This window comes from Epinephelus lanceolatus, chromosome 1 (genome assembly GCF_041903045.1).
Source record: "Epinephelus lanceolatus isolate andai-2023 chromosome 1, ASM4190304v1, whole genome shotgun sequence".
Classification (NCBI taxonomy): domain Eukaryota; kingdom Metazoa; phylum Chordata; class Actinopteri; order Perciformes; family Serranidae; genus Epinephelus; species Epinephelus lanceolatus.
The window spans coordinates 20,225,355-20,239,829 of NC_135734.1; the positions used below are offsets into that span (position 1 = coordinate 20,225,355).

The 14,475-nt window shown below is 38.2% G+C and overlaps 1 protein-coding gene across 1 annotated transcript in view; it reads right to left on the reverse strand.

Annotated features, from left to right (window-relative positions):
- Positions 1 to 14,475, reverse strand: part of vstm2lb (V-set and transmembrane domain containing 2 like b) — a 33,030-nt gene continuing 18,555 nt past the window's right edge. Inside the window, exons 2-4 of the mRNA XM_033625890.2 lie at positions 5,737 to 5,906; positions 2,209 to 2,253; positions 1 to 1,239 (exon numbers count right to left, since the gene is read on the reverse strand). Coding sequence (XP_033481781.2) covers positions 946 to 1,239; positions 2,209 to 2,253; positions 5,737 to 5,906 — 509 coding nt within the window. The 3' untranslated portion in view covers positions 1 to 945. The remainder of the gene's footprint in view (positions 1,240 to 2,208; positions 2,254 to 5,736; positions 5,907 to 14,475) is intronic.

The following is a 14,475-nucleotide window of genomic DNA, read 5'->3' on the forward strand; positions in this document are numbered from 1 at the left end:
TCATTTCAAATGAATGTATTTAACAGAACAGATACCAAACAGCAGCACTTATAGCAAACACAGTCAAGAGGAGAATATGATTCAGATGACAAACTCCATAAACAGAAAGTTATACTGTGGCTGAGAAACTGATGACAAAAGTTTGGAGTGATAAACATACTTGTGGTGTCTCTTGAGTCATTTGGTTAAGTAGCACAGAGTAAAACTTTATTTGAATGATAACAGTAAAAGTTTACAGTGCTGAGTGTGAATATACATAAGAGTTGATATGGATGTGAAGAAGGAATACATATTTATTTTGACAAACATTCTAGTTGTGGTTTAGAAAGCTAATTACAGATAGTGTTTGAACAAAGATTACATAAATTAAATCAATGCACTCTGAAAAGTTCTCATAAATAAAAAAGCTTAATTTATTCTTCGTTCCTTAGAAAGCATTTACACTGAAATACTGCAGCTTTTGGCACATGTTTTGGTGAAAAACAGCAGAACTGGCACATTGCAAAGGAAACTGTCTGTCTGTGTCTGCATCACTTGGTTATTAGTTATGATATCCATGATAATTCTGACTCTGCCGTGTACTTTGACTTTATGAGGAGAAGTTATAAGTCCTGCTCAGACAAAATAACAAAACTTATGTGTGAATGCAGCCTTACTGTTACATTTACATAAACGTAACGCATAAACTTAATAAACTTAAAGAGCACCGAGACAAATAACAAAGCAACAAAAAGAACACAACAGGTACAGTCAATAAAACCGTGCCCTTTATTGGCATTCAACAGCATTGGCATCCAAACAGCAATATTAAAGAACAAACAAACCGTGAAACACAAAGGGTCCAGTCTGACGCCTCGACTCTGTGGTGACGTGTGAGTGTGTTGATGACAGTCCCTCTTTAGAGATAAGTCATGAACATGCAGACAGAAGGGCAGACTGCCCACTCTAAAGCACACAGCTCTCGTTACAGTCAGTGTTGCTGTCAGCTGATCTCCTCCTCAGCTCCCTGCCCTCTGTCTGGTGGTGGGGGTGTGACTGCTGCCCTGGCTCCTGCAGCTTGACGTCATTCGACCCCTGACTCCTCTCAGGCTCCACGTGGAGGTAGGCGCGAACGCGGTGTTGCTGCGCCACGGTGCCGCTGAAGTCAATGACACGACACTCGTATGTGCCCTCGTCTGATGGCTTGACGCTGGAGAGACGGAGTTTGTGGGAGATGTTGCTGCCGGCCACTTTCACCACCTGATGGGGACAAAACATGACGTGTTGTTTACTTCATCAAGAACACATCATGTTCAAGGACATGTTTTACTGTATGTTATGGACATGTCCTTGAATGGCCTCAAGTGGCCATTCAAGGAACTACAGGCTTCATTTTTCAGCCTCGGAGGTTGCGGCTTGGTTCCAGCACAGGCAGTTTGAAGAAAATAAGCAGTTTTTGACCAGCAAAAAAATTGAAAACATGTTCTAGTGGAGACCCAAAATACAAGTATGAACGTGAAAATGAGCATGATAGGTCCTCTTTGGAGCTGGAGTGCTAGACTTTTGTCTCCCCTCTGTGACAGTGACAGTAATTACACCAACAATGCCGACGTGTGCTTATGACATATGCCTGCAGGTGAGCTCGCTGCATCATTGCTGACCCATGGAGTAGTCTCCTTGAGTCTTTCTTTTTGACTTAAATCCTTCCTGTGAATGCTGAGATTCTTTTTTATCTGGAGCACCCACCCTTGAAGTTTTTCTTGGACGCGTCTTAGCATTTTCTACCATGGCTTCCACCCTACTCCTTGCTGCTGTTCCCTTGCCATGCTCTCCCCCTTTGTGGCCCCTTTAGCTCTGAGTAGTTGATGTAAAAAGCATCACTCCAGCTGCACCAGTGCGGTAAAGTCACCACATACACCAGACACCGTAACTCTGCTATATTGTGAAACACAGAGAGCTTTCCCTGACAGCGTTTGGCTTAATCAGCATTGTTTGGCAAAGGCTTGAATGTAACACATATTCATTTATATATAAAAGTCCCGCAGTCCAGCTCTAAATGTGATACCAGTTAATGAAGTGCCTATTCTTGAATGGATAATATAAATATATCTTGCACAAGCTTGGATCTCTTTCATATTCATTATTGTAAAAAAAAAAAAAAGCTGCTAGTTTTCTTTAATAGTGTCTTTGCTTTGTGCTTGTTGACAGTTGGTGCACGATCAAACTCACACTAATTTTGGTGGCATCTTTGGAAGTTTCCTCCGGGGGTACAACCTGCACAGAAATATGGATGATGCGTTAGCAAAGAAGGCTGATCGAGGCTGCACTTTTTCCAAAAGCATCTCATGCTAAAAATGACTCATTTCATGGACTTACAACAGCAAAACACTGCAGTGGACAAACATGTTTGATGTTTTCAGCAGCCTTTTCTTTAACAAAGCTTCCTTGTAGTTACCATTCTCCATGGTGGTTGAGCTTTATGTATGTTTGTGTGCGTGGGTACGCATGCTTATACATGTTTAATGTGTGTACGAGCACACACTGTACAGCACCGAGCACGTAAGCCTCTGAGCAGGAGAGTGTGTGTGAATGTGTATGCAGAGGCACAGAGGTATTCTTTTGGGCATAGGTATGAATTATGCATGGAGCAGACAGAGATTTTGAAAATCTATTTCTTTCTCAGTGCCAATTATAGTGTCTAGAGGCACAACAGGGGAGCCTGAGTTCCCCCATGATGGGAGAGAGTCAACCTGTTCCCCCAGTGCTGGCAAATGCTAATCAGCAATTATCCCTTCGTTTCCATGCCAGAGGGTTTCTGCCGTGGCTAATAGTGCATTTCCCTCTGCCTGATATACAGTAAGCTTTAGGTTCAGTCCAAGCTGCTCTGTCGAATAAACTGAACCGTAAAAACTGATAAGGTGAAACTGAGAATGGACTTTTTAACTCTACTTAACCTTATAGTATGAATATGTGTTGCTGAGTAAAATAAAGGCAAAAATAGCTTTGTTATACATTATATTACGATAGGCTGCTAACCATACACATGTCAGAGATACAGGAAATGAGATACATTTGGTTTTCTGTTTTCCCTTTTACTGGGAGCCACACAATATGGCATTTAGTGAGAGAAATCTAAAATTGATTTCTGAAGACATGAACAACAAAGAAAGAATGAGTTGGCTGGCAATGTATTAAACATTTATGTTAGACTGTTAGTTGCAGAAAGCCTGGGAGATGGGAGATAAAGAAGCTGGTTCTCAGGATAAAGGTTGAACTTGTTGCATTTTTTTCTTGTTGTGTAATTGTGATGCATAGATAATATTATTGATGTTTTCCTTTTGTTTTGTACATGTGCCACTGAATGTATTGAGAAGGGACAGTACAATTTAATAAATTCACATGGTATAAAAATGCCAGAATTAGCCAAGTGGCTACTTTTCATCTGTAGTCCCTTGGCCAGGGTGTTACACAAGGCTTTCTAAAATACAACAAAACAACAACAACAACTGCAACAAAAACAGAGAACAGGGCACACGCTTCTGTAATCACATCACATGTGTGTTGTGTCTTGTAATTCCTGAGGGGATGAGCCAAAGTTTGAACTGAAACAGACAGACAAACTAGCTGACTAAAAGCATCACATGCACTCAGTCATCTCACACTTACCCACTAATACAGTGGGTCCCAACCTTTGTTTGTGTGACGTATCCCCACAACCCTATTAGGTGCAACCTTGTCTTCTAGAAATGATGTTTGCATATTACTAAATTGCATTCATAATTACACTGTGGTGACGCCATTCACCCAAAGTGTAGGGCTGTAACACCCAAATCTCTGGTTCACGTCCAGTCTCCAGTCTTAGGTTCAGGCATCTTTCCCGTGTTAGTTTTAGGCAACAAAAAAGGCTTTGGTTCAGGGAATGATTGTGATTTTGGTTAAATGTTAATTTTAAAAGAAGTAGTAATAAAAACATAATGTGGAAAACACACTGATACATTCAGAATCAACATTTTTGCCACTAGCCAGGTGTGTTAATCAGCAACATTCACTCTTTACAGTAGAAAATGTAATTAATGTTGCATTATGTCTCCCTCAAAAACATATCTGCTGTTTCAAATGAGTTGTATATAAACGTAAGTTCTAGGAGACACTACTATTAGGTGTTCTCAAGAACGGCATCATTCATAACATATTCTTATGAATGAATCATAAACTGGGTGTTGTTTTAACATGGTTATCTAAAATATTCGTACAACTTTTTTCATATGATTGAATTTTTAATATTAAGGTTGCGATAGTCCAGTTTGTATTCATACTACGAGTGGTTATGCCTTAACGTGACAGAAACTGAACTATTCCAACTGTTTATTCTTAACTTTAAGCCAAGTATGTCAGCTGTTGATTTATTACCTTTTTTTTTTTACAATTTCAACTGCTTATTAATTTCTTAATCTAACTTCTCTGCTCAATTGCTTACTGGTTTTCATATGCTCTCCTTTAAAACACTTGATGTTAAAGGTCCAGTGTGTAGGGTTTACAGGCATCTATTGGCAGAAATGGTACCCAATATTTATAACATGTTTCATTAGTTTATCATTAGGGTAGGTTATCACACATAGCGCCATACGATTGTCATATTTCAGTATTTTCCTGTTTAAAGTATACCTATGGATAGATACATAACACTATTAACAGAATCACATAAAAAACTCATAATATATTAAACTGAACCCAACTACAATAATTTAACACTAAATAACAGTTACAATACTAATAACATCAAAATAAATTTTGAGTTGGGATCAATAACGGTCTCCCTAACTCAGGAGAGATTTCGTGGCCTGACATTTCATCATTATAGCGGCTGAGATTGTCACTACAGTGAGAATAGCTGATTCACCTTAACAGTCCACCTTAAGTGAGTCTGTTCAGGTTCCAATTTGAGGCTAATTTTGTTTGCTAACTACGGGGCATAGGCTAACCCTCTTTTTACATCCATGGGCTAACCCCTCCACTTTAATCAGCAGTTGGTAAGCAAAACATAGGGTTCACTGTAAACTGTAAACACATTGCGCTGCTACATTTGACTTCATACTCTCTGCTAAGCGTTACTGTTACCGTCACCTGCACACACACTCTAGTTCTCTGCACATAAGTATTACACACAATCTGGCACTCTGTACCTGTTGTATAGGCACTGGGTTTCAGTACCCAACCCTATTTACAATCACCTTAAAAGAAGAATCTTTGTGTTTTTATTACCTTAGAATAACCTATATAAATCTATGTATGTAGCTTGTTCTCTTGTAGCCCAGAACTGACAAACCAAACACTGACCCTAGATAGGGCCATTTGCGTTTTCGCATTGGCCACCATAGTTCTCCTACACGTAGAAGTAGAAGTTTCAGTTCTGCAAACTCACCACTAGATGCCACTGTATCCAACACAGTGAACCTTCTATGTGTTAGAGCTGAATGTTTTCTTGCTATTTTCATGCTTGACACAAGTGCGTATATATTGTTTTAAAGTAAAATCTACATTTTAAATGAAAATTTACAATTTAAATTTCTAATTTTAAGTTGAATTAATAAGTTGGGTTTTCCACATACCCCCTGACAACTGCAGAAGTATGACCTGGGTTACCTGAGAATCACTGTATGTATATATATATATATATATATATATATATATATATATATATATCTGTAGATATATATACATATAAAGAAGAAACAGCTGGGTTTCATTCCATCTTACATTATTAGTGATCTGAACAGACTTCTCTTGCCAGTCTCTGTGGTCCTTGATGTACCACCACTGGATCTCCAGGGAGTAGGAGGGAGAGCCCGCCCCTCGGAAGGAACAAGCCATCTCCACATCCTCACCGCTCTGCGTCGTGATGTCATGTGGCACCTCTGTAAAGAGAGCTGCAGGAGGAAAAAAAAAGGACAACATTTTTAGGGAAAATGACGGGCTTAAGACATCCATAAAATGGCAGAAAAACAAATCCTCAAGATCTCTATTTCTTAGGGAGCTCAGTGACAACATTTTGCTGGCGATGTTCCTGCATCACACTTCAGTGAGAGAAGAACTGTGACACACGGGTACAAGGTGTTGGTAGCCAAGTAAATATAGTGCTGAGAAATTCAGAGAGAAGCTATCGACTCAACAAACCAGTGTTAATTGAAAGATAAAAGTGTTGCTCATGTTTCTTGATGGCCATTTTTGGGGCTGATCCATCCTGCATAATCAATAATCTACAGTGTACATTTCTGTACTTTTCACTCTCTTAGCTTTCCTTCACCTACTGTAGTAGCAAGCTCAGGTGTCAAAAACATTATATAATCCTTCTGTCGATGGCACAGCAGCCAGAGCGGAACATTGTACCGATATACTAATTTGAGGGTGTCATAACACTTCAGTCCCACGCACATACTGTAATACCACCTACACAGAGAACATCTTTTTCCTTGGTTTGGCTTCCAGTAATGGTCAATAATTCAACATAACACCACATTTTCCATCACATATCATCTGACTCAGCAGGCAGTGTGTGTGTAGGGGGACACTTTGTAATCCTCCTTGTCTGTACTGAAGATGCTCAAGAATAAAATGAGACATCAGCTGACCTAAATGCACCTTTATCTGTAAACACATCCGGTTTTCTTAAAACTGTACGATTAAAAAGAATGCATGAATCCAGTTCTTAATGGATGAAACTGATTTGAGTGACAACTTTTACATTTACATTTACAACACCGTTTATGAGGCTGGACTAACTCCCTCATGAGAATCAATACAGGCACCGTGCTAAGGTTATACAACATTTAGTTAAGTTTCATTATAGTCAGTTTATTGTTGTGGAGGCAATAATCACACAGTAACATTATATACTAGCCTAACAGTAATATAGCTACGATACTGAGCAGCGAAAGTATAAAGCACATAAACAATCAGAGGAGATGTGCATTGATTAGATGTAAACGTACAGTATCACACCACATCGAGCCTTGTTTTCACACCCACCAAATACACACTTCCTCTTCGTCTCGCACGTCCGTCTCTTACATCCTCTCTCTCAGCCTCACTGATTACATTGATTTTACATGAGCATACGGGAATAATAGTGCTGAACAAATGAATTTTCTGTTGTGTTGTTGTGGGATATCACTGTATGAAAAATGCCTCACCCATCACTGTGTTCTGTGTGCTCGGGTTGAGTGGCTCTCTTTAAAATTTCAGACTATTTCATTGGCATTTTCATTTTTATAAAGCTGTTATTGGCCTACTTCCAGTATATTTATGTGTGTACATTAAGCAAAAAATTGAAAATGGTTATGCTCTCATCTGATGTTCTTATTGACTATACCTCTGGGGTGCATACGGAGTTTGGCATAAGAGACTTCATGTATGCGACTCTATATATGTGGAATCCTCTGCAGAGGGATTTGAAATTGCATTCACTGGTTGCTGTTTCAAAGCACTGTTGCAGGAATTTTGTGTGTTATCGTCTAAATGCCAATGTCGGGATGTATTCTAGTTGGTCTTTTTAATTGTTTACAGGTTGCCTTTGTTTTCTTGCTTTTCTTGTGGCTCCTTTATAGCATTTGTCAGTGTACTTTTTAGTTTTTCTTTGTAGTACTTTAATTTTCTGTTTGTGTTTTATATTGTTTGCTTTTGTGTTGCCTTTTCTAACTATGTATTTTTGTACTGCGCTGTCTGTTTGTAACCCATTTGCTGCCTGTCTCTGGCAAAAATATTTCTTAATCTCAACAAGTTTTTGAAGTATTTTGTACCTTCTGATTTGCAGATTGATTAAAATGCTAATGCCGAAAATGTGACATAATCTATTTTGCATTTGATGTGCTTGAATATTATTTCTTTATTGAACCAATTACAATTAAAAAATAGCCCTCACTTAATAAAAACATCAAACTAAACCAGATTCAACCTGCTCACATTTGGAAGCACAGACTATTAACCAGTGTTGGGCAGTAACGCGTTATTAGTAACGCGCTACAGTAACGCCGTTGGTTTTGGCAGTAACTAATACTCCAACGCATTAGTTTTTAAATTCAGTAACTCAGTTACCGTTACCAAACGGTGCGTTACTCCGTTATTTTTGGCCAGGTTTTAAAATGGCGCGCAGCATGCAGTACTCCTTCACAAACTGAAGATTCCTTTCACTAAAACATTTTAGCCCTGAACAATAAAAGACAGTCAAGTCAGATAGAGGTATATGAACAGTTTTTACCAGAGCATCATAATGAAACACGTCTCTCACCGTCTCTTAAGTCACTGTCGACCTGCTGGCCTCACCACAGTGCTGTAACGTTACATTAAGTGGTAGCGCTTCTGTAGATTTTTAGTCCCAGTAACGTTAACGTTACATCCAGTGATGTGATATCCATTGTTACCCCGAGGAAGCTTTTGTTGTGTACAGACAATGTCTGCGGTGGGCGACATACTTGACATCATCATGTAGCTCTTCAAATGTTTTCTTTAGCTCATTTTCCATATTGGTATCCAAGTACCGTAGTTGTAAAATGTTTAGCTGCCTGACAGCGAGTGACTCCACTGTAGAAGACAGTTGCATGTTTCCTATACCCTTCAACTGTTTTGTCAGGTTGTTCCCTAACAGTCCCTTGGTTAAACTCCATCTGCTGTCGCTTAGGCGCTGTAGCTACGAGCCAGTACAGTTAGGAAATGTTTTGGGCTGCAGGGCTGAGTTTCCCAAAACTTGATCCTTCTTAGCAACGGTGTCTTCTTTGTGGCTTAGAAAAACTACACTGCAAAAAAGAAAAGCACCTAGCGCCCTCTAGCGTCCCCACTCAGTCATCTACAGCCAGGACGTATTCAGAGTATAGATGTCACTAGTGCGCGTGTGTCACAGTCACGGTGTGATGGTGAGCCAAGACCAGAGTCCTAAGTTGAGTTTTTTTTTTTTTTAACTAAAAAGTTAATTTTCTCAGTAACGCATTACTTTTTGGTTTAAGTAACTGAGTTACTAACTGAGTTACTTTTATTGAAGTAACTAGTAATGGTAACTAGTTACTATTTTTCAGTAACTAGCACAACACTGCTAATAACTATGTTAATGCATAGTCATTTGAGTTTTGATTGAAGGGACTTTTTAAATTACTGCAATTTTATTGCCACATAGACTTGATAGCTAAGTTATTGCTTTGTCGACTACAACATGGTTTTACTATTTCATCGAGCCACATTGACTGATTTTTTCCCACTTGGGTAAACACAACATTGACATATTATCATCTCATAAAGTTCATACACTTAAAGTATGAGCAAATTGTTTCCTATTTACACATTGATTAGTACAGTATTTACCATCCTTTTCACTCTATTTTGGTCTCCACCACCTCATGACAGAACTCAGCGCTCTTTGTAGCTGCTAAATGCTCCAATATGTTCACCAGCAAGTCAATAACCCTTTCAGTCAGCTGTGGTGCTGAGCAGGTAGTGTGCAGTGGGTTTATCAGAGGGTGCTGCTGAGAACAGTTACCTGAGCTGTGAGACTGAACCAAAGCAGTAATGTTGCGTGCTCTAAAACCAAAACAGTGAGCTGAAAGATGCTACTGCAGAGTCAGTTGATAATTACTGGGGGGGGGGGGGGGTGATACAGCACAGTATCGCAGTAATTTTGTGTGGCAATATCATATCGTTACACAGATGCCAAAATATTGAAAACACAAATTAAACCTTTGGCAGCCTACTAGAATAATAAAATCAGTTGCTTTTTAGTCCACTAGATTAATTCTGATGCAATAAAAATGACTTTAATGAGACGAACAGATGGAAAACTTTGCTTGGGTACATAATTTGCAGTTCAAAAATGTAATACATCACAATATATAGCAATATATTTCATCGCAATACTCAACACAACATGTTTAAAATCACAATCGTGACTTAAGTATTGTGATTATACTGTATCATGGGGACTGCCAATTTACACTGCTATTTCATTGCTGTAGTCCATTGTTATTTTTGAAATATTGATTACTGCAGCTTTAAAGTTGGCTCCACATCAAACATCCACATAAGTTCTCTGATGGTAAACAAAAATTCCTGTATGATGAAATTAATCACATCAGTGTAATAAATGGGTTTTAATCCAAGTGTTTATTTTGATGCTTTCTCCAACAACCCCCACTGATTCACACTCAGTGTGAATATAAGTACATTTTATACAGTTAAAAAAATCTGAAAACTCATATGCACACACTGAAATATTGAAAAAACAAAACAAAAAAAACCCACTACTATTATCATTCTGTTATCACATTATCTAAACACTCTGGAGAATTGGAGTGTGAGACCGACTCTTCAGTGAAACAGTGAAAAGCTTCATGTAGAGCCCATCGTCACACATGAAGTGTGACAACAGAATAATCTGTCTGTTCTATCTATAGGTAAAATTCTACCTCTCATCTACAGAATAATTCCCTCTCAAAAAGACAGAGCAAAAGACACACAGACTGAGAACATTTAGACCGGCCGAGCAAAGAGAGAAGTCAGTCACTGTATCTGTAATTGACATTCACTCAGCTCTTGTGCACAACTGATCCAGGGGTGAACTGGAAGATGTGAGGAGAAAGGCTGAGTACAGAGGAATGGTGGAGAGGGCTTTGGTGTTGTCTGAGCGACTGGGCCCTCAGGAGTCGTGCCCTTGATGCACCGCTGCTTGCGGCCAGGCAGTGGCCTCATTTGTCAGGCGGAGACGTACTGAAGGGATGGAGCCGTACAGGGGCCAAGAAGGGGGAGAGGAAGAGGAAAGAGAGGAAAAGAGAGAGAAGAAGGACAGGGGCAGAGGTGAACTGAGGCAAGTGTGTTGAGAAGAAAGAGCTGAGAAAGATAGATGGAAAAGTGAGGGAAAGTGATGGGAAACACGGAGACAGGAGCTGTAAAGCAGAGCGACTTAAATGATAAGAAGGAAAGAGGACATTTAGAAGGGACTGTTAGTGAAGGAATGATAAAGGTAAGCAGGCAGAGCAGCACAAGAGTTCACCGAACCTTGTTCATAACACTTGCATGTATTTCAGTTAATGTCTTCCCTGTTTTGGCTCTGCTGAAAGCTGCAGCTATATTCATTGAAAAGTTAGGACTAACACGGAGTACAAATAAACATATTTACTTCACTGACAAGCTACTGAGTCATCAATCAAAAGTCACCACATCACTCAAATGCTTGTGTGTATGATTCAATTCTCCGCTGGGGGATAAACAAGCTGTTGAAATTATAAACCCCAAAACAAAATGTCTCCATATGGATTTAAATCCTTGTGATGTTTTTCCCATTATGTAAGGCATTAAATTATTGTACACGTTTTGTCATGGCAACCTGAAGGACCATTATGTATGCAAAGACAGAACTTGATGGTAAAAAAAAAAATCCCAGTACACTCTAGCCACTTGAGAATAACTCGTTCTTTTGCTTTTCTCTCCAACTCTCCTTTATGATGCAAATTCTCTTGAGATTAAAAATAACAGGTGAGATGAGGATACATTTCAGTCAAACTCAGTCTCCCATCCTGTTCCATCTCCATCTTACTGTGCGAGTCCTTATTAAGACGTGACAGATACCCGGGTGGAGAACATGCTTCCTCCCTGGTTTTGTGAAGCTCATGTTAGGAGGCAGCTCTTATGCAGAACAGAGAGCGCACCAGAGCTGTCAGCTACAAGCGGGTCATAAGAAGTGCGCTGTACAACACGTGACTTAATGCTATACTGTGTAAGAACACATGGCCTGAAGCTATGGTATGTAGCAATACAACACATGATGCTGGGATCAGAGTGTGAATGTTCATTATTTATTTTGGAAAAAGCAGTTTCCTCAATATATGAATACATGAGGTAAAATATAAACACAGAAAAATCTTACATCTAGATCAACTTAAACAGGTATTAGAATATAGAGCTAGCCTGATAAATCAGCCAAAATATGGGTCGACATTAACATATTGCAGATAACATAAGAAACTGTTAGTTCAAAGGGGACCTATTGTGCTCATATTTTGGGTTTCTACTAGAACATGTTAATATGCTTTGATGTCTATCTCTGCTTCTCTGCACTATCATTGCAGTTGCTCCTGTTAAAAATCAACAATAAAAGCTTCCAAACACAAACACACCTGTTCCCACAGGAATATGATAAGAATCAGGGACAAATTAACAACACTGGCAACCAAGATTACAGTTTTTCTGATGTTAGCAATTAGCTTCATGTAGCAGCGAAGGCTATGTAATGTGCCCAGAGCAGATGACCTTATAATGAAATCTGATGCTCAGAGGGAGTAGTTTCACATGTTATCTCATAATTTCAAACTTCGGCTATATTTAATACATTTAATATGAACATTTAATGTTGTAAAAAAAAAATATATATATATATATATATATATATATATATTTAGGCTATCAAAGTTAACGCGTTAAATTGTTATTAAGCTTTGTTATTAAGCTTTGGAGCTTTGATAGCCTAAATAAATATATATATAATATATATATATATATATATATATTAACTTTGAATGGCACTCATTTTTTTGAGGTGTGATTAATGTACATTCTATAATTATGACCCTATAATTCTATAATTATGGATGGCAAGCAGAAACAAACCTTCATGCGCAGAAATGGATAAAAAAGCCATCTTGTGAATGGCAAGTTCAGCTTCAAAGCCCGGATGGTTCTCTCGGCAGGACCAAAGTTATTTAAATTTACTGTCAATGTGAACTGAGTTACTGCTGGAGGACACTGAGCTGCTTACAAAGAGACAGGGGGGGTTTAGTTAACCTTTAGAAGTGTAAAGTTGGACACTACATTGTGTTAAAGCATATGTGTCCACTCCCATGTTGATAAGAGTATTAAAACCTAAAAAATATCCCTTTAAGGTACATTCAAAACAGACAAAAAATGTGGTGCGATTAATCGCAAGCTAACTGTGGACAATCGTGTGATTAATTGTGATTAAATATTTGAATTGACTGACAGCCCTAATATATATTAGGAAAATAAGAAAAGGCATAATATATCCCATTTTAAAGATCTGATTTTTAAACTCCCAAATCAGCTTCAAAAATCCAGGATTAGCTGGGCTGTATTAAAAATAGATCAATTTGACTAAGGAGACCAAATCACCACACAGTACAGCACTTTGTTAAAGAGAATTGAGAATTTTTTTAAAAGGAAAATGGTCCCAAAATGACATGATCAGGCATTTTTGACACTTAGAAACAAAGATAAATTGTATTTTATTCAAAACACTGCAGTGCTGAGAGTTGAATGTAACTTAAACTTCCATGCTATTGTCAGTTTTTAACAGTTTTTGTTAGATATGCAAAAACTGGGGGGAACAGTAAAGCCTGGCAGTACAGTGCTGAAGATGAAATATAAAATTTTGGTTTAATTATCTGGATGCACAAAACAGCGCAGACATTTTAAAAGCACTTTCAAAGCACTAGGATTTCTTTTTTGATTCTTCTACTGCAGAGTAAAATTAAATGCCACTGAGTGAAACAAATAAAAACTGGGCATTTTACAGTTATGACAGACTATTTTCATTTTAAACAGTATAAAACTACATGCTAAGACAGATATAAAAACAGAATAACTAGATACGTAACAAGATACCGAAGCTTACAAATAAATGTTTTTCTGAGTAAGAGTTGTGATTTCTGTGCAGCTCTGTGTGAAGCAAAGAGACAAAAACATTAAATGCTTCTGCACGGACGTCTTGTGATTCTGCTGCACAGTGGGACATATTTTCTGGGACAATTTCCTGTAGCTCTAACTGTTCCTTCGATGCCATTGTAGACTGTAATCACAGCTGGCATAATGATTACTTTCATCTGATGATGCATGTCTTTCCTGATGGCAGGAAAATCTTTCAGGATAACAAAGCAACCCAAATCTGAACTGAACACGTCCAAGACGTTCAGAAATAGCATCTGAGGGAAAGCTCTCATGATTATTAGAAAGTTAAAGGATCCAGTAATGACAGTGTGATGTTACCAGAACTTTAACCTGTAAAGGGGAGCTCAAAGTAGCAGTTATTTCAGAAATACCTATGCAGCGTATGTTGCAATATTTAAGCAGCAAATTATTTCTTTAATTTTACAATTTTTTGTGAGGCTAAATCAATACTAAGTGACAGACACGATAAATGTCCCAAGCAATTGGTTGCCATAAATTTCTTTCACTGTAACAGGACAAAGAATGAAAATTGAAAAAAATATCCTGAAGGGAGCAAAGTTGAGGTTTATCTTAAAATCTTAAAAAGCAGTGTTTTAAGAAGTGTTGTATGAGTTAAAAAAAAAAGTTGAAAATTCACTTATTCAGTTATATTCTTATTATTTTCTCAATTTTTCTTCCTCTACACAACTTATTATTCAAGACTTGCACCCCCCTCTTGCAGGCTGGCATGATGAAGAGCACAGAGGGTATGACAAAACTTATCACAATGTCTTGTAAATG